This window comes from Phodopus roborovskii, unplaced genomic scaffold (assembly GCF_943737965.1).
Source record: "Phodopus roborovskii unplaced genomic scaffold, PHOROB, whole genome shotgun sequence".
Classification (NCBI taxonomy): Eukaryota; Metazoa; Chordata; class Mammalia; order Rodentia; family Cricetidae; genus Phodopus; species Phodopus roborovskii.
The window spans coordinates 18186-39826 of NW_026125165.1; the positions used below are offsets into that span (position 1 = coordinate 18186).

At 40.3% G+C, this 21641-nt stretch overlaps 1 protein-coding gene across 3 annotated transcripts in view; it reads right to left on the reverse strand.

Moving 5' to 3' along the window:
• LOC127226390 (DIS3-like exonuclease 2) overlaps window positions 1–21641 on the reverse strand; it is a 49135-nt gene that overhangs the window by 8850 nt on the left and 18644 nt on the right. For 2 of the 3 annotated variants that reach the window (XM_051190376.1, XM_051190397.1), the window contains exons 2-3: window positions 6050–6197; window positions 5347–5504 (exon numbers count right to left, since the gene is read on the reverse strand). In XM_051190376.1, coding sequence (XP_051046333.1) covers window positions 5347–5504; window positions 6050–6101 — 210 coding nt within the window. In that variant the 5' untranslated portion in view covers window positions 6102–6197. Of the gene's footprint in view, window positions 1–5346; window positions 5505–6049; window positions 6198–12143; window positions 12228–21641 lie in introns of those variants that run through there. The other variant, XM_051190387.1, reaches the window with a different exon arrangement.

The window sequence follows — 21641 nt, forward strand, 5'->3', positions numbered from 1 at the left end:
AAGACTGCTTCCCCATAATGGATTTAAAATTAGTTTGTTCCTATATTCTTTCTCAAAAACCCTTCTGAAGTTCATGCCATAGACTTGGTACAGCTACCTTCTAACTTCCTGATCACAGAACTAATTCACTAATCTTTTGACTCAGGTGTCACCGCTTTCCCTTCTATCCCAATTCCTATAAACATTTAGGAACTTAGAATCTACAACAATAACTGAATCACTCAAGCTCCCTTTGTCTCCACTCATCCCAGCTCTCGTTTCCACTGACTATACCCTACTATCATGTTACTTCAAACAAAAGAAGTCCAGCATCACTCTTACTACTTGAAGTCTTCTGTACTTCCATCTGATGGACATTAGGACAGTTTCACTAAGATCTCCATGGATAAATCCATCTCCAGGAAATTTACCAACCACCACCCTTCTACTATGGTTACCCACCTCCTTGGCCAACTAATAGTCGTTGCCTGCTATTAATCCTTAGCTTCAAAAAACTTGGGCCTTGGGTCCCCATTTCCTCTTACACACAATCAATAAGGCCTACCTCTCAAGTGACCACAACTATTTGCCTATACCCAAGTACCAGAATGGCACTACAGAAAAATAACACACAAATAGTATAAATAGTCGAACCTGGCAATCACAAATACATTTTAGATGGCTTACAGTATGTCTGAAACACTTAAAACTTAGTAATTTCACACATACAAATATGTTTCCAGACTGTCTTGAAAAATAATCCTAAGACATAAAACTGCAGATAGCTATCTCCTCAGAACAGTTGAATTACAGATGTTCCCTGACAGTAATTAAAAACAATCTCAAATACTACTTACATGGGTAGACTATGGGCCATGCACTTTTAAGAGCTAATGAATTAATTTAAAATAAGTTAGCTAATTTAAATTGGCTATGAACTAATTTAACTTCCACAACTATGACAGAGATACTTTCTTCATGTGTTACAGATGAGGTAACTGAGGCACTGAGGAGGTAAATTTGAGAGTCTAGTTCCAGAATCCAGGCTACTAACTGCCTCTTGGCTCCACTCATCACCAAGGCTTCTTCACTAATTTATACCCCAAAACCAGCACATTTCCAATTCTGTCTTCCTTAGCTTGGCTAACAGAAAGATCAGGCCATCCCCTGATCTACTCAGGTGCTTAGGAGTCATCCTGGATTTCCTTGTCCTCCCTGTCCACATCTAATCATCAGCGTGTTGTGTCAGCTCTAGCTCTCAGCCGCCCCCATTCCTCTCACTGCCACACCCTGTTCTCTTTTGTCCAGCTCCATATTTCCTTATCTAGTGGATCTCAATGGCTTTCTACATGAACTTCCAGCTTCCATTCAAGTCCACTCATCTCCACAACAGCCAGAGACATTTTTAAGACAAGAAACAGACTGTGTTCTTCCTACTTAATACCCTTTGGTGACTCCCCATTGTTCTTTGAATGAAATTCAAGTTCCTAACACAGTCTGAGACCCTAAATGACTTGGCTGCTGCCTAACTGTCCCTTTGCTCCCTTATGTCTCAAAAGGCAGCTTCTCTCTTGGTCCTCAAAAACTTCAAGTCTTCTGCTTGCCATTCTCCCACTCACTGAGCTCTCTACCCATAATCTTTTCTGAAGACTGAAAATGGCTGGCTCATTCTTGCCCTTCAGGTTTCTTTCACCTCTGGAATAATCTCATGGAGGCCTTCCCTAACCACACTCTGCAGTGGTTCTTTCAATCTATTCTCTCTCCTCTTTCTCTCTGAGCAATGATCCATCCTATAATTTCTGCCATTTCTACAGTTATTTTTGCCTTCCTCCCCAGTGACTTTTCTAGTGCTCATTCTCGAATGGTTGACATTCCCTACCCTGTCAAGTTCAGGAATCACCTAATTTCTATAGAGTTGAAGTTGTTCCTTTGTTCCTGGTATCATAATTCTGAATGCCACCTTTCTTCTACTATAATGTCACCTCTGTTCTCTTCTTTAATACACACCCAAACAGACCTCAATCTTTCCCCCCATTAAATGTGTGGGAGTTCTGACTGTATTTCTACACACCATGTGCATACAGTGCCTTTAGAAGCCAAAAGAGAGCAGATCCTCTGAGTCTGGGGTTACACTATTGTGAGCCACTATATGGGTCCTGGGATTGAACCTGGGTCCTCTGGAAGAGCAGCTAGTGCTCCTAACCACTGAGCCAACTCTCTAACCCCTGACCTCAATCTTAACAAAGAGTCAAATTCCTAGAAATGAGACCATCATGACCTCTGTCTTCCTAGAATAGGGTTTTTCAGTGGTCTAACACAACATCTCACCAATATTCTATTCCAGAAAGAATCCTAACATCATGTCTCCAATAGCTGTGGGGGCTCATTCTGAACTTCCACTAGTCAACCCATCATCTGGATTCTAAAAGACACAATCCTACCATCTCCCTGCCCTTGTCACCTTGGTTATCCTCCTTCCAGGCATGTCCATCATCTCTCACACAACCAACCAATACTGTACCTAAGCACAGTTGTGAGAATTTATTAAGAAAGCTACGTGTATGTAATCATGTTTTATTGCTATTCACTTCCAAATACAGAAAAGAGGTTTCTTTGGTCACTGTGGTTTCCTCTTTCACACAACAATGAAATCTTAAATTTTTGTCATGCCATTAACTAATACTATATTATTCTACTAATTTTTAAGATCCCTACTATCAGTAAAAGACTTTTCTCTTGATGGGGGGAAAAGGAGGTCCTGACATACATCTGAATAAAAAAATTGACATATGTTTCTAAGTGTATCTGAATATGATTAATTTTCTCCAGTGGCATTAAAATATCACTTCTTGTCTAGCTTTTTACCTTACCCAGACAACTACACACAGAAAGTTTATATCCAAAAGCAGATGTACTCTGTTTCTCTGCCTATGAAATCTTATTTACAATGTTGTATATTTCTCATGGTGACCTCATATCTGGAACCCATTCCTTACCCCATCTGCAGAGAACAACTGTTCTCATATGTGGGGGTGGAAGGAAAGAGGCCCTCTGGCTGTGGAGGCTTATGATGTCATAGACCAGGAGGAATCATTTACAAACTCCTGGGAATATGAGCTGTTATATTGATCAGATCTTTTTGTTTTATGATAATGCCAGCAAAAAGTCATTTCACATGCAAAAATTAAAAGGAATCAAAAACTAATACTATTACAGAACACTGTTCTAACCCTATTTCTAAAAGGTATACATCTATAATCAAAATCCTAAGCTATTTTTCTCTCATGTCCTAACAACTTCCATTTCCTTTACTCTTCTTCAAACGGTAGTATCTTGACCTTTATTCAGCCAGTAATTTTATATATATATGTATGTATGTATGTATGTATATATATGTATGTATGTGTGTGTGTGTGTGTGTGTGTGTGTGTGTGTGTGTGTATATATATATATATATATATATATATATATATATATATAAATTAAGCTTATAAGTGTCAGCCAAGTCTCCCACTGGGCTAACCTGTAGAATATGTATGACCATACCACTAAGGAAATGAACAGTCTATTTGGGGAAACATAAAATCCAAACAAAGGTAATAGTTTTAACATGCAGACAACAAAACTGACTTCTAAGCCAACTCAGCTTAGAGAAATGAGGGGACATTTAAGTACAGACTGACCATAGACTGGCAGGACAGACATGATTGTCACACTTTAGTGAGATGAGACAACTCGAGCACCAGGGCCCCAACGGCAAAGCCTAGGTGGGGCCCTACACTCAGTTTCATTTGGGTTTGTTTGGTGGTCGATGCTGCTGCTGCTGCTGACAGCGGTAGTTTAGATTTTGTTTTGTGGGATAGGGTCTCACTATGGAATTTACTATGTAGATCAGGCTAGCCTCACAAAAATCTGCCTGCTTCTGTTTCCCAAGTGCCGGGACTATCAGCACAAGAGACCCCACCAAGGAAGCACAGGTTTTAGAGGAAAAATCTGGAAGTTCAAGATAATCAGAACATAGCACATTCCTGGAAGGGGTGACAGGAGACAGCAATGAGAAAGACAAGGAACAGTGAGAACCAGGATACTTGCAGGTAAAGTGAAGTATATGGATGCTAAACCATGAAAAGCAAGCAAACATATTAATGAAGGGACAAGTATCCAAATGTGGTTTCTACTCTCTTAAGAGAGACATTTCAAAAAACATCCAGGAGAAAAAAAGCCAATGGTATTCCTAAATCAAAAAGACCAATTGATTTGTGAAAAACTAGTGATGTTTACAACAATTACGTGAGTTATGGGCCACAGGTAATTATGGAAAGGTAATAAATCCAGAGAAGCTGAGTTTTCAGAATGAGAGAAGATGAAATTCAGTCAACACTGTGCATGTGTGTGCATATGTATTTATGGGCCAACAGTCAATGTGTCTTCCTCGGTAACTCTCCACCTGGTGTTTCAAGACAGAGTCTTTCAATAAACCTGGAGCTGGGAGGGGTAGTTAGCAAGTCCTAGGAATTCTCCTGTCTCTGCCCCCTTAGTACTCGGATTATAGTGCACACTACTTCCCCCAGCTTTTATGTGAGTGCTAGAGCTGAAAGTCAGGTCGTCACGCTTGTGTGGTAAGCGGTGACAGTAATCTCCCCAGCCTCACTCAAAAATTTTAAGTGAGAAGAGTACCACATGACAGTATTTCTATCCAAGAACTATAAAACAGGCTTAATTCAAAGAAGGCATAGTCCTGCTTCCTTCTCCAGTCTCGTTACCTACCAGCTGCCTTGGATGTTACACTCAAGAAAACCTAAGCTGCCTTATCCTACACTCTTTCATAAGTTCCCCTGTAGCACTATCCTAACAGGAATTGTTCCTGGCTCAAAGATGGATGCTCAATGAACATCCGTTCAGCCACACCAATGAACAGCCAGTGAAGAGATTATGCAAACTACAAAGCATACAACAAATGTTGTTCACTGTTTCCTCTACAGCTTTACCCGTTTTTCTCAGTTATTCAGTATCATGTGGTTCGGGCACACTGAACAATTCAGTGTTTGGTATAGTCCAACCCCACTTCCCACTTGTATCTTAGCAGCTCACACTGGTCATTTCATTTGAAAAGCTCATTTTCTTACACATATTTGCTCAACTGCACCAATCTCTAGCCTGGCTACAGAGGCTCTCTCTTCTCACATCTCAGAGGTTTGCCTCCGACAGTTTAGTGGTACTCACCACCTCGACACATGCTGTTGGTCTAAGAAGCAAAAGTCCTGCACCATGTCAAAGCACACAGCACAGGACAGGGAACAGTTTAATAAACAAGACTGCTGCCATTCCATGCATCCAAGGGATAAATAGTCTATAGGTTTCAAGCACCTGGATAAGTGTTCCCCTCTTCAAGCCTTCTGAAACATCCTCCTTGGACATGTAGGTTTCAAATACGCTCTTTTTCTTCCCTCGCATGGACTTGTTCTTTGACTTTTTGTCACCTGGCGAAGCACCAACACCATGTGGGCCAACCACTGAGGACACACCTAGAAACATGAGGCAACAATCAACCCTCTCCTCAGTTAAACATCTCTGTGTCTCTTCTAACTAGAGGTACTATGCCTTCACTATTTTTGCTGGTGCTCTTTTTATCTATAAAGGCCAGCAAGAGAACAAACCTTTCCAGTGATGATTTCAAACAGTCACAAAAAGGAAAGAATGGGTAAGACAGCATAAATAAAACAGACCTCATTAAATAAATAAGACCTTAGTTCTAAGTGAGCACTGCTTTATGCATGAAGCAAATTTGAATAACGGGTCTGGTATGCTTTGCTATTTGTACACACAAACCCTTTAAAATAGTAATTGTTAAAAGACTGTCCCATTTCTGAAGGAATTAGAATGACTGTACAATTAACTAAAACAATGAGAGCATATCTAATTCTAGGATAAATAACACCAGAAGATACTCAGCAGTTCATTAAAAGAATTAGTCTCCCTCAGTCCTAAGAATTCCCTCTACCTCCACACCCAGTCCATTTATATTTTAAGTCTCCATTTGACAAGGCAAGCTTCATTTTCTTTTCGATACCTCTGGGGGTTCCCGGGGGTCGAAGGTTCAGCTTGTAGTCAGGATGGTTCATTACTGGTTCCAAGGTGGCCTCTCCTCTCCAGATCCAGGAACCCACTACTATTCAGCTAAGAGTTCTTCCTGCCTTGAGCAGCTCAGTTGTCACGAGCTAAAATCAAAAACAAACCGGTGACTAGAGAGCAGTGACCTGTGATTTCCTTTGTCCCCTGGGTACTTTAGTACTGAGGAACACGTAGATGGCAAAGACAATGTGGTGTTCTCCTGGGCCCTGGTGTCACACCCTCCTGGGTAGTTATACCACCCCATGCTGCATTCTATCCAAGGTCTTCACCCTCACAAGTACACTGCATTGCTTCTTCAGAGCACTTCAACTAAAAAGTTTCCAGTAATGGGGCAATGAAGTAAAAAATAAAAAAGCAGTAAACCTTATAAGACTTGGAAATGTAAAAAGAAAGAAAGGAAGGAAGGGAGGGAGGGAGGGAGGGAGGGAGGAGGGAGGGGAGGGGGGGAGGGAGGGAGGGAAAATGGAGGAAATGGGGTTTTAAAAGATAATTTTAAAAAATCCACCACCTAGATAATAAACACACCACCACAACTTCTGTTTGTTCATCTCTACTGACCAGTCACAGTCCTGGAGTTAAATCATACTTGCAAGCTACCAAATCCTGCTAAGCAACCACTTCTCCACAAAGATGTCACTTTGAACCCTCACTTCTATTCCTCAGATTTCCCTCATACCACCCTTACCAAATGATCAAAGCTTTCTTTAAACTAAAATTGTAATTAATGCAGAGAGGAGAAGCAACAAAATAAAGGTAACAGGCTACTTAGGGCTGCATGAAGTAATTGAAAGATAAACTTAATCTAAATATAAGGAAGAAACAAAAAGGATATCCCCAGAGAAACAAAAGGGGACAGGAAAAGAACAGAGAGGCTATCTGAGGGTTAATGCAGAAATGCACTTATTCTCTCATTAATTTAACAAATACATGCAATGCACAATAGCAAAATAAAAGATAAAGGGTTATTAGGGTTAAAAGGGCATATGGGCATAGCAATATACATTGGGAAATGATAGCAGCATGGTTTTCAAAGGATGGATAAGTATATATAGGAAAGAAAGAGCGTCCAGGTCAGGAAATCTGAGAGAATCTTGGGAAAGTTTTTTCAGAAATAACTAAGACATAAAGATGTGAGGAAAGCATACTTCTGGCAAAGGACACAAAAACCGGGATACAAACAGAAAAACACAGGCAGATTAATTCCATTTGGCTAGAGTCCTGCCTATATAGAGGAAGGCAGTGGCAAGGAAATTAAAACAAGTTGGAAGGTTTAGAAAACAAGCCGGGCTTTTCAAAGGCACTAGGGAGTTTCTGAAGCTTGAATGAGCAGAAGAGAACAACAGACCAAAGTTGTTTTAGTTAAAGCCATCTTGGCACTGAAGGTTGAACTGAAAACAGCAACAAGCACCTGCACCCCGTGGAGAATGAGATGAGGCAGGACTACAGGGAGGGCGAGAACCGTTGTGAAACAAGTGGTCACTGACAGCAGAGGCCTCTGACATGGTCCCCCATAGCTCTGGTGACTCACATAAAGCACAAACAGTATGGAAACTGAGTAGGTTCCTAGCATTGAGGCTGGGAGTGGGCTGGCCTAGTGTTGGAAAAGATAATGACTTCTGTTTGGGTTACTACATGTCCATGTGGAATAATCCAACAAATACTAGAAATACTAGCAAATACTAGAAAACATATTTTCTATAGGGAGACATTGCCTAGCTATTACATAAAGAGGGCAACCCAACAAGCTCAAATATGGATAACAAGGGTCCACTGCAGCAGAGAAGGGGGTAAAATGAGGGGTAATCAAGCAACCCTTACCTTCCCATGAAGCAGAGATACAGACCCCGTGGCCCTGGGCAGGGACTGAATGCTCCTGACAAGTCAGTTAGGGTAGTGTAACAAATGCAAAGAGGAAGACACAGAAAATATAACAATACCAACAATAAAAATATAAAAATAAAGATATAGAAAACAGCTAACAGAGTCAGTTAATAAGAAAACAAGGAAAAAGTTTCCAATTAAAAATTCAAGATCAGAATTTGTTCCCAATAGTAAGTTCCAGCACAACAGCAGCCTCAAGTCAGGTGAGAGGCTGATACAAATTGTTACTCAAACATTAAAAGCCAAAACTGAGAATGGGCTCTGTGGTATCTGAATAAGAATGCCCCTATAGGCCCATACATTTGAATGCTCTGTTGCCAGGAGGTGGAACTCTTTGATAGGATTAGAAGGATTAATAGGTGTAGCCTTATTGGAGAAAGTGTGTCACTAGGGGTGGGCTTTAAGGTTTCAAAAACACACACCAGGCCCAGTGTCTCTCTGTCTCCAGCACCTGCCTGCATGCTGCCATGCTCCCTGTAATGACGATAATGGACTAAAGCTCTGAAATTCTAAGCAAGCCCCCATTTAAATGCTTTCTATTATATGAGCTGCTATGGTCATGGTGTCTCTTCACAGCAACAGGACACTAAGACTGGCACTTACATATCAATCCTGACACAGTGAGGAATTTACTGAGCCCAACTCCTGCAATCCAGCTGTAGAGAGGGAGAAGTGATGAGCAAAGGGGTCAAGACCATGCTGGAGAAACCCAGAGACAGCTGACCTGAGCAAGTATGAGATCACAGGTCCCAGACTGACAGGTGGGGAACCAGCATAGGACTGAACCTGAAAGAACATGAGTGTCAGTTGGGAGACCAGGGCAGTCGGGACCTCTGGCAGTGAAACCAGTATTTATCCCTAGTGTATGAATGAGCTTTGGGAGCCCATTCCCTCTATGAAGGTATACTCTCTCAGCCTAGATACACAGTGGTGAGCCTAGGTCCTACCCCAAATGATGTGACAGATTTAATGATTCCCCATGGGAGGCCTCACCCTCCCCTGAGGAGTGACTGGGGAAGGGCGGGGGGAGAATAGGAGGGAGAAAGAACTGGAATTGGTATGTAAAATAAGATTGTTTTTAATTTAAATAAAAATTAATTAAAAAAAGAAGTCCCACTATTCTGAAGTGGGTATCCTTATACATTTTAAAATACATTTGCATATTCATATATCTACAAATATGTAGTATTAGTTTTGTACATTCAGATTTTATGTAGGTAAAGGGATGGGGGACCGATTTTATCAAAATACATTATATACATGTGTGAAATCCTCAAACAATAAGAAATATTTTTATGTAATTGAAAAATAAACAATAAAACTGTACAAAACTAATGAAATGATGTAAAGATCGAAATACTGGCTAAAAACACACATCAAACTAGAACATTCGTTCTTGAAGCTCTCCTGTTGGTGTGTGGTGTGTGGTGCTTCTGATGGAAACTCAGACCACCCACAGCTACTCCCAATTCTTGTGGAGCAGAGCTCTTATAACAGACACACTCTGAAAGCTGCAGGTGCACTGCTGAGGAAACGGGAGTCTATATGGAGAAAATGTAGTCAATTCCATACATTGGACACGGCAATAAACAACACTGACTATGGGGTCAAGAATTCAGGTTAAGACCAATAGCAAACTAACTCAAGTTTCAACACCAGTCAGAGCAAGCTACAGGTCAGCAGATGAGTCAGCAGTTTAACAAGGGAAAACAAAGGAATGGCACATGCAATAAGAACTCTTAGGGGCTGAGATGTAGCTCAGAATGAAGTCCCTAACCCTGCTTCATAGGAGGTGGCCCAGGCAGTCCTGTAACATCAGCACACAGGAATAGAGGCAGAAGAATCAGAGTTTAAGGTAGCTCCTTCTCAGCCACACAAGTTTAAGCCTGGCAAGACCCACATGAAACCATGTCTTTAAAAAAATAAAACACTAAAGAGAGGACAGGTGTGATGGTACATTCCTACAGTCCAAGGACTCAGGAGGCTAGAAGCCAACTTGGCATAGTGATGCATGCCTACAATCAACAGCAGTACTAGGGAGGCTGAGGCAGAAAAACTGCTAAGGTTGAACACAGCTGAGTCTACCTACACAAGTGAATAGGAGAAAGGAAATGGACAGAATAGGAGAAGAGAAAGGAATAAAAAGAGACAAGGAAAATGAGAAAGAACATTAACTTTCTCCTGCTGGTCTAGAAGCCTATGCATGCACAAAACTATAAATATGGCCACAAATATGAAAGAAAGAAGGAAACTGCCACAAGGAGTTACTCTTCACTTCAGGAATACGAGGTCTTGTAAGTGCAGAAAGAAAGACCCAGTGCAGACCAAGAAACTACCTGAACTGTACTCCCCAAGCCTCAGAAGAACCACCTACAAAGGGTGGCAGCCTCCTTTCAAAGAATCCAAACATAACCTGTGACCGATTACATAATAACCACTAAGATATGCTGACCAGTCATTGGTTGGCCATTCCCACAGATTGTGGCTGGGCTGGTATGCCAGTCCCACTGCTGGAAGTCAGTCCAGACTCCATATCCCCCATTACTAATAGTCTTTCCTAGGGACACTCTCAACAGATTCCAGGGAGCTTTCACTACACTGGATTTCCACATCAACCCCCAAATGTCCCCAATTCCAGCTGTCTCTCCAGTACTCTCTCCCTCCATCCTTCCTCCTACCCAGACTGATCCCTCCTATTCCCATCCCCAGTCCACCCACAAATCTATTCTACTTCCCCTTCCCAGGGAGATCCATGTATCCCCTTCCAACAGGCCCATGCCACAAGAGAGAACCCACACATGACACTGCCTGGATGGCCAAGAACCAGAGGCTAGACAGTCCAGAGACCCAGGATAGAACCAAACACCACTAGGGGAACTGGAACTCAATGAGATGATTACTAATGATATTCTGCTATACTCCTAGATCTGTGCCTACCCCAATTGTCATCAGAGAGATGTCACCCAGCAACTGATGGGAGCAGATGCAGCAAAGACCCACAGCCAAATACTAGGCAGAGCTAGGAGAAGCCTGCAGAGGATGGGGAGGAAGGATTGTAGGAGCCATAGTGGTCAAGGACACCATGAGAATACAACCCAGGGAATCAACTAAGCAGGGCTCATAGAGGCTCACAGAGACTGAAGTGACAATCACAGACCCGGAATGGGCCCTCTGCATATATGCAGGAGAGGGGAGGTGGATGGGGAGGGCTGTGAGGAGTGGAGGGAGGGGGCAACTGCAGTCGATCAGGATGTTATGTACAAGAAAAGAAAAAATGCAGAAAGGAAAAAAGGATAAGCTGAGCAAAGTAATTACTACAAAACCAGGCTCTATGTGTGTATGTGTGTGAGAGAGAGGAGAGAGAGAGAGAGAGGAGCAGACATCTGCAGACTCACTTCAGGAGAGAAAGACTCTATGGAATTAACTCGGCCAAGTCGGAAAAAAAAAAAAAAAAGAAAAAAAAATGAAAGAAAAGGAAGGAAGGGAGATGAGCAGCCACCTCCAACTTCAAGAGGGAGAAAGGGGGAACAGAGAACAGAATATGCTGTCAACAAAAATCACAAGACAAATAAAGAAATGGGAATGTAAACTTGCCAGAGAGGAACACAAACTTGAGTCTTAACAGACACGGAGGACCCTAGGTTAATAATTTACCCAAATAGGGCATCAAAGCAGCTATTAGAAATCTGCCAAAAGTCTGTATGACAATGGCAGAGAATCGACAAAGAGAGATAAACCATTTTTAAATGAATTAGATGGAACTTTCAAGTTGGGAAATGCAATCGCTGAAATGAAGAACTAGAGAAACCCAATAGCAGACTTAAGCTTACAGAAGAATTAATAAGTCTAAAGGTGTGCCAGCTGAGACTATCTAACCTGAAGAAGAAAATGGAAGAAAAATAATTTCATTCCCAAATTGAGGCCAGTGATAGAACTTCACTGCACTGACTTACTTTAAACCTTACCGCCCTTAATCCCCTTTGGACCCACAACTGAACAAGCTACAGGATCATCCATGTGTGGTCCACCCTTTGGTCTCCAGGAGAAATACAAACTTCTCAAATCTAGACACAGAATCTTTTTCCCCAGGCCCCTAAGCCATTATAAAAGCCAAACCATTGTCCTTCAGCTTCACTCAATCCAGCACACACCTGCTTGTGCTAACTCTGCTGTCTCCAAGATCCTCTTGGACTAGAGTGTTTTCAGTATAGATACAGAAGGTCCATTCTGTCTCCACAGGGTGACCGAAGAACAGGAATAAAACAGAAGTATCCACACAACCCTTATAGAAATTGAAAGGGTTATGAAGGAATATAATAAACAGTTAACCAATTAGAAAACTTACATGAAGTAGAAAATTACTAGAAAGATAGATTACTGAAACTGACTCAAGAAATGGTAAACCTTGGTATATAATAAGAAACTGCATAGATAATTTAAAATTTTCCAATAAAGAAAAGCAAAGAACAAAATGGTTTCTATCAAACGCTGAAAGAAAAAAAATACCAATCTTTTAAACTTCTAGAAAAAAAAAATTTAAATGTGATTCTGTACCAAAGCCAAACAGAGAGGGAGAGGAGGAGAGAGATTATATATGGATATATGTCCTTGCAACAAATAAAACAGTTTGGGTTTTAAACCTTTGTTCTTAGGTCGGTGTTGTTCATTTTTTTTTTTTTTTTTTTTTTTCTGTAGGATTCTGACAATTTATCTAAGTCTGTATAAGGACAGAATGCTATCCAAGATGCTCTCATGCTGTCTGGTTTTCTCCTGTGCTGAGTGAGGACTGAAGTTCAGGGTTTGTGCATGTCACACAAATACCACTGAGCTACATCCCCAGCTGCTTCATTTGAAAATATCCTTAAGAACACTGTTTTCTGCACTGATGGAAATTTGCATATTTGTGCTGTGCATTGTGACAGCCACTAGTCATGCCTTTTGAACAAGTGTGAAACATTTGTATGTAGTCTTTGTTCTCATAAGATTTTTTTTGGGCAGGATTCAGAATTGCAGGCTATCAACTAGATTCAGAGATTAAGATGCCATCCTGTTGTCATAATCTCCTGTTTCTGTCAAGAATTCAGCTGTGTCTTAATCCTTTTGAAAGTATACTGTTCCCCATCCCTGGTACTTTGGAAACTTTTTATCCATAGTATTCTTCAGACATACCACCATACTCAAGGAATGGATTTCTTTTCATCCTAATTGGGAGGGGGGGGATTAATAAAATTTCTTGAATCTGTTACTTGATAATTTTCATCAGTTTGGGAAAGTTTTTCAACAATAAGTTCTGTAGCTTCTACTTCATTTTGTTCTGTTACTTGATCATCTTTGAATTTGTTTCAGCTAAGTACCTAAGAAAAAGAAAGTATAACTGTGCTCATGTTAGAGTTGCAATCCTGAGGGATGGTAATATACATATACAAACCACCTATCCCATGACCCTTCAGGGCCAAAAAGAAGTGGCTCACCAGATCACACACTCACCACATAAACTGCTAATCCCCAGTCCTCTAACTAAGAGGCTGACAAATGCACTGCTTGGTTTTTCAGCTGATTCTTTAAAGATCAGCAAATATTCACTGAAGTAATACAGTCCCAACTAATAGCCGTATTCTCCCATTTTTAATCTTGCCAGGTAACCTCTCCTGTCATGTCTCAAATATCTTTTGAGTAGATGTAGGAGTAGGAAGCCTGGCTGTTCTAGTTGACATCTAAAGGATGTTTTGTCTCTGTTTTCTGTGCTGTAACTCAAAGTGAAAGCATCAGACTCTTAACTGTCATTCTCAGTGTCTGAATTCCCAACCCCTCCCACACAGACACTCTTCTCCACATATGTGCTGTCCTTGATCTCCTGTATCAGAGGCAAAAATGCCCCCTGCATATGTAAACCTAATTTCCTATTTGTTCATCTTCAACCTCTGTCTACTCTAGAATGCTATCTCTCTCCATAGCTGCCTTTTCAACAACTCTCACCTAAAAATCAGGACTTGGGCCTGATCCCCTTTTACCCATTTCAAGCTGCTAGTTATGTTGTGTCTCTCAAGCTCATCCCTGACAGAGTTCAACAATGTGTTCTCAATTCACAACCTCTACTTCCCCCTTCACATACTCTTTACTGCCTGTTGGAATGTGATTTTTGTATCCATCACTGTAACAAAACAAACCTCTTGGCATTACTAGGGAAGAAAAATCTTAATTACTTAAATGCTAACATAGACTCAAGCTTTAGGAGAATTGTTTTTAGTCTTAGGTCGGTTGGGGGTGCTCTTTGTTATTTGTTTTGATTTTGTTATTTAACGTGAATGCAGGTTTCCCTCTGAGTACAAATGCTTCCTTCACCCTTGGCCTCCATCATCCATCAGTCTCCTGACTCTCAGTTTGACTCTCCAGTTCTCAGGTTTCCTGCTGAGTCCTCTTCCTTCATTTACCTCTGAGGTTTCTACCACACACAAGGTTCTAGTATGAAGATTGTCTCGCTTCCCTCTTAGAGTATTAAATCTCCAAAGCTCTTCCACTTTCCAACATCCTGCTGAGTAATACTGGCGAGCACTCACAATGCGACATGTTTCAAATTCAAGTTATTATCTCCTCCAACTAAATTTTCCACCTGTGTGCTACACCCAGCCTAATGATATCATTGCCATCCCTCAGCACCAAACAGCAGTTGTCGAACTGTTTCTCTCCGTTACTGTATTACCAAATCCTGTCTATTCTAATTTCACAATATTCCTAAATAGATGCCTTCCAGATTGTAACAGTCTGAATTCAGGTTATTGCGTTAATGTGGCGTAAAGATGACAGACATTTCCTAATAGATCTCTCAACCAGTAACCTCTTCTTCAACAACTCATATTTTAACTAAAACATAAAAGCCATTTTGAGGACAGGTCTTCACGCTTCCTCACTGGCTGCAACTGTGTACCCTAGCTTACCTTTCCAGTCTCCTGTTTTCAGTATCACCCCAGGTGAACTGATGAAACAGCTAGCTTACACTTGACATCAAAGCCTAAAAGTGACTTTAAAATAAGTTAGGTTATAAATACAAACTGTGGGGGCCAGGGGAGGGAGGGGGCAGAAACAACTACCCATAAATTCTAAAGAATAAATAGAGACAGACTGGCTGGCAGCACCAGTCTGTTGAAGCTTCTGGTACTACAGTGGTACTCTAGAAGACAGCACAACTGAAGATGAGATTCTTATCCCTAGGAATTTCACCTAAGCCTCCACTGACCCACCCCTTAATGCCATATATGTAGGAAAAACTCAAGGTAGCATCACAAAGACTGAAAAATGTGTACCAACATTTGAGCCATCTCTCACAGAAGACAAGACAATCCAAAACTAAAACACAGGAGACAGGGTGTTTGGACACTACCAATAAAAAATCAAAAACATCAAGCCTCTCAAGAAAAACTAAAAAGGCCGGGTGTTGGTGGTGCACGCCTTTAGTCCCAGCACTCGGGAAACAGAAGTGGGTGGATCTCTCTGAGTTTGAGGCCAGCCTGGTCTACAGAGCTAGTTCCAGGACAGACTCCAAAGCAATACAGAGAAACCCAGTCTTGAAAAAAAAAAAAAAAAAAAGAAAGGAAGGAAGGAAGAAAGAAAAAAGAAAAACTAAAAAGAATTCACATCTACACAAGATATTTATTAACTATATTTAATATACAATCCAAGCCAGGCACAGTGGTATGTACCGATAGTCCCAGCTACTTAAGAAACTGGGGGGAAAAAATACCTTCAACACAGAAGTTCAAGGGCAGCTTGTTAAAAAAAAAAAAAAAAAAAAAAAGATCCTATCTCTTTACAATAATAATAATAATAAAAACACAACAATCCAAAAATGTCTGACATACATAGACAGAATGTGTCCAGAAAATGTGATCCATTCTAATGGGGAAAAAAAAACTCACTCCATTCTCAAATAACTCAGCTTATGATTATTAGTTAGGACTTTAATCACCTATGATAACTATGCTCACTAAGGTAAAAGGCACTTGAAATAGCCAAAAAGATAAGAGATCCCAACCAAAAAAAAAAAAAAGATGCAAATTTTAAAACTAATTTCTATACTATGTGAAATAAAAGAATAAAAGTATCTGTAAACCTCACAAACAGAAAGCTTACAAACTGAAAGAAAACGGAACCACGATGATGAACTAAATATCATGGACTGTGGAAAGCATCAAGAGCTCAAATATAAGGGTAACTGGAATTCCAAAAGGTGGAGGGGAAATTGAACAGGGACTTAAGATAGATTTGGCAAAAGACATGCAGATTCAAGAAGCTCAGTGATTCCTAAACACAAAGTTTCCAGTGAAACTGTATCCAGCTTGTCATCAGCAAGCTGCTGAAAACCAGGGAAAGGAGCCCATTACAAAGCAAAGGGAAGGGGCACATGGCATGTGATATGCAGCACAAAGCACTTGGGAACAACACTTTGAATGGCAGATTTACTTTATTTTTATAATACTGTCTTCCATGACAGCCAAAGGCAATGGAACAACACTTTTTAAAGTCATGAAACAAAAAAAGCATCAACTTTGAATTCTATATGCAGTAAAAATATCCTTCAAGAATAATTTTGAGCTGGGCAGTGGTGATGCACACCTTTATTCCCGGCATTTGGGAGGCAGAGGCAGGTGAGTCTCTGAGTTCAAGGCCAGCCTGGTCTACAGAGCGAGTGCCAGGACAGGCTCAAAAGCTACACAGAGAAACCCTGTCTGGAAAAACCAAAATAAAATAAAATAAAATAATAATGACAAGCTAGAAACACTTCAAGATACGGGAGAAAGTCTATCCCGAGCAGAAACTACTCCAAGAGACACCCCCAGGAACTCTGTAAGCTTAACACAAGTTACACTGGGCCTTTAGGAAATAATGTTAGCACTGAAACTACCTTTGTATATGTAAACTATTCCTCAATAAAATGATAAACAGTTAAGGGAAGTTATCCAAACTTACAATTATTCATATACTTCATGAAACTAATGATGTATAGAGATAGAATAAAGATATCTTCAGAAGAGCAAGCCTCAAAGACCTCATATTTTTACAAAGCTAAAGGATATGCTCTATCAAAATGATACAGTTAACTAAGAATGATGATGACCCAGAATCAATAGAGAGGATCCAGCACTAAATAAGTACAACAAATTTTCTTTGATGACAGAGAAAAGAGACATCAGCACAGCAACAATACAGTAGTCATAAGGACAGCCTCTGGTTGAAGGCAATAGTTTATATTACAATATTGTTAAGAGAAAGATTATTGACACTAATGCCTGAGTTGCCTGGGCTGCTTCCTGTTCTTGGCATAATGAGACCATAACCCAATCTCTCTCTCTCTCACAAACACACACACACCCACACACAGAAAGAGAGAGAGGGAGGGAGGCACACTCTCATGCACACACACACACACACACACACACACACACAAGCACATGTGGGCATGTACACACACACAAATAAATAAGTAAATATAATAAATTAAAAATCAAAGTATACCACAAAGCTGTAGTAACCAAGGCCGCATAGTTCTGTCATGGAAACACACAGGTAAGTGAAAAGGAGGAGCTCAAAAACAAACACCCACATTTACAACCAATGATCTTCAACAAAAATGCCAAGAAGACACAATAGGAAAAGGACAGTCTCAAATAATACTAGGAAAATTAGAACCCTGTGTGCATATGCATGAAGTTAGGGCCTTGTCTCACATCACATACAAAAAAGAACTCAGTTCAAAATTATTACAGATTTAAATATTTAAGACTTGAAAGTATAATACCACATGTGAAAGCAAAAGGGTAGAGCTTTGTGATACTGATTTGAGGCAAAGTTGTGGCTTCTGCTGCTGTTCTTTTTGAGCTATGAACCTATAGCACAGATAGCTAGAGAAAAAGACCAAAGTATTAACATCAAATTAACAAATCTCTGCACAGCAAAGGAAGCACCCCATGGTCTGAAGATTCAAGCTGTGGAACTGGAAGATGCACCTGAAAACTGTTCACCTGATCAGGCATAAATATCCAAAGTGGAAATGAACCAACATCCTAGCACAGAAAAAAAAAAGCACCTGGTTTTTAATGTATAGCGGGATCTGAATAGACATTTCTCAAATGAGAATTATGTCAGTAAAACACTGTATTTATCCCTCCTTGTGCCCCATGTTGAGGGGCCATCTGTGGGAACTCATCTTTGTGGGGCTTCAGTTGGATCCAGCCAACTTGCCCCATTCATACTGGAGAAGGAGAGTGTGGACTGAGAAATAGCAGGTAAAGATAATAAGGAAAAGATAGCGACACAAAATAGTCAGGAGGGCAACCCAGTGAATACTGAGCACCCCAAGTTTATTCTTCTACATTCTAATACACCCCAACCAAAAAGGGGGAAGTGGCAAAAGACTTATCATGATACAAGGAACAAACAGATTTTCTTCCTTAATTCTCCAAACATCTGCTGACCATTCCTTAGACTAAATCTCTCCTTATCTGACCTTGAGGGTTCAGAGTAACCACACCTTAGACATAAGACATCCACGCCTAAGACCAAACACCCTACAGTAGCCACCAGTTAGACCTTTAGGTCTTATGAATTTAACCTTAGAAGAATAAGGATAGTTTTGAACTCTGTGACCTTAAGCCAAGATAAAGTGAAGACATTTTTTATAGACCCTGACAATTTCCCCCCTCTAAATTGAATTAATTAATACCTGTGCTTCTGCCACAGGACAGATGACTATGTCTGCCTTAGGTTGTCTTCTTTCACCTCCCAGCCTTACCCATCATTGGAACACACATCCCATCATGTATGATTTGTATTAGGTCGCCTGGAGGCAAAAAGATCTTCCCTGTCTTTGACTACCAACCTCTCTAATAAAAAGGTTTAGGGGATAGATGATGGGAGATGTTCTTCTGTATGCTGTGAATACATGTTTCTCTTATTGGTTGATGAATAAAGCTATTTTAGCCAATGGACAGGCAGGATTTAGCCAGGTGGGAAATCCAAACAGGGATAGAGAAGAAACAGAGTCAGGGAGACTCCATGTAGCTACCAAGACAGCTAGAGACCAAGCCAAAACCATGTGGAAATACAGAGATTAATAGAAATGGGTAAATAATTAAGAGAGAGATAGACAATAAGGAGCCTGAGCCATAGGCCAAACAGTTTATAATTAATATAAGCCTCTGTGTGTTTGTTTGGGACTAAACAGCTGCAGGACCAGGCAGGAAAGAAACTTCTGTCCACAAAATACATTCTCTTAGTGGATCAGAAGTGACCTTACTCATTTATATTTTATAAAATACTTTGAGTATTTAGAAGAGCAAATGTTCTGAAAGGGACAACAACACAGCTACTTGCTAAAGATCTTGAGAGAAACAGAAATCAGTAGTAAGAAAAGATAATAGAGAATATTAAGCAAATTTTGGAATCATGTATTATTAATGTCAAGTTATAAATATTTATTACTATATGCTATGCCCTCTTCAGGTCCTGGATGGAGAGCAATAAGCATGACCAACCACATCCCTATTTTCATGGTACTTCCAATCTAGAAGGATAAGACACTGCACACATGACCAGTGAACATGACAGGGAAAGAGGACACTACTTTTTATCTCTTTAGAAGCAGTTATACTAGAGCTAAGTCCACTGTGTGAATGTCTCAGAGCATAGCCTTCTGGGCAGAAGGCATGAGTCCAAAGGAGGAAGAGTCTCTGTGTGCTCAAAGAACTTAAAAACTCACTAATAAGCTTTCTATAGTAGATAGCAGCAGAGAATAACCAACTTTGTATTAGGTACAACAATAGCATTATGTACATATGAAAATATTCACATTGCAGAAAGAGTCTGTGTATATGTGTATGTGGTGTTTCAAAAGGATGTTGGGGATATATGTATTGTAGTATGTCTGCAAATGGAAGATAAAATGTAAAGATAGGTAAGGCAAATGCACCCCAAGTATTTGACTTTTAAGGATCTATAAAGGAGAGGGGGGCATCAATACACTGTCTCTCTACTTCTGTGTGCGAACTTTTTCAAAATGGCATGCAACTATGTCTGTTACAGCCAGCAGCTGATGCTCCTTCTTCCTCTTACTTTCCTGCCCCAGCCCCGCTGTCTTCTAATTATGTCGTTTGAAAAGTTTTAAGGGTTTGGTCTACACTGGACAAGTCATATATTCTATTACAGAGACCTAACACACCTAAGGCAAAATTGAAATCCAGAGAGCATGCAAATAATAACATAAAATAAACAGTCACATACTGATATACAAGTCATTCTTCCTGAGAAAAACCAGAATTGCCACAGTCATGGCAATTCTCACACTTACATGAAGTGTAAGTGAAATAAACTGTCCTCCTCAAGTTATTTTTGGTTATGATGATTTGTCACAGCAGTAGAAACCCTATCAAGGACATCACACATACACAAAAACAGTAATTTAAAATATTTAAATAAATACACATTCACACCAAGCAAAGTGTCTCAATACTTTAGAGGCTGAGTGAGGAAGACAGCTATAAGTTTGGCAGCCTGGGCTACACAGTGAGTTTCAGGACAGCCTAGACTACAAAGTGAGAGCTAGTGTCAAGAAAAAACAAGAAAGGTAGAACTCTGAACCCTCTCTCCGGTAAGTCAAGACCACGTGGAAATACTAGAAATGGGTTAATATTTAAGACAGAGCTAGCCAATAAGCAGTGCTAGTAACAGACTAACAGCTTTATATCTAATACAGCATCTCTGTGTTATTTGGGGCTGGAGCGGCTGTGGGACCAGGCCAGCGGGAAAACATGCTCGTAACAACAGAGACTGAGTCCAAACCCCATAAACCATATAAAAATGTCGGGCATGATATAGCACATTGGTAACCCAGTGACACAGAGGTAAAGACAGGAGGATCCCTGGGGCTCACTGGCCAGCCAGTCTAAACTAATTGGTAAACTGAAGGAGATCCTATCCCCAAGGATGACACCTGAAATGGTCCTCCAGCTTATATACCCACATGTTTACATACACACATATACACTTGCATGCACACACGTGAGTACATAAAAGAAAAAAATTACTTAAGGCCTTTACACACATAAACTATAAATTGTATGAAGCAGGGATACCATAGGAACAGTCCAAATTTCATGGTGTAATACAGAAACAGGTATGTAATGAGAGCTGAAAAATAATTCCTCTACCAGCCATATGCATCATTTCAATCGTAATCACTGTCATTATCTAAAAAAAAAAAAAATAATGAGACAAAAGAAAGAGGACTGCAAAGCCTGCCTACATGGCCAATTTTACCACGGCAATTTGGAAAAATACGTGACTTTCATAACCTACAATGTGCTGAACAAAATGGCTAAATCATACAAGAATTGAACCTAGTTTTTCCTAGGTTCATATCATTTCAAATAAAATGCCAGTGTTTGTCAAAACTTTCTTCAAATTTGACACAAAATATTACTATCAAGCTGGCTTCTGTGAGTAATAACAAAAGTTGGTTTTGTTAAGGTCAGTCATATCATTACTTTGTCCTTGATAAAGTGTTGCTATAATAATATATAACGTTCTCAGGGCTGCCACTACAAACATCTGGAAATTCCTACTTAGAGACTCACAAACAACTACACCTCAAAATGCCC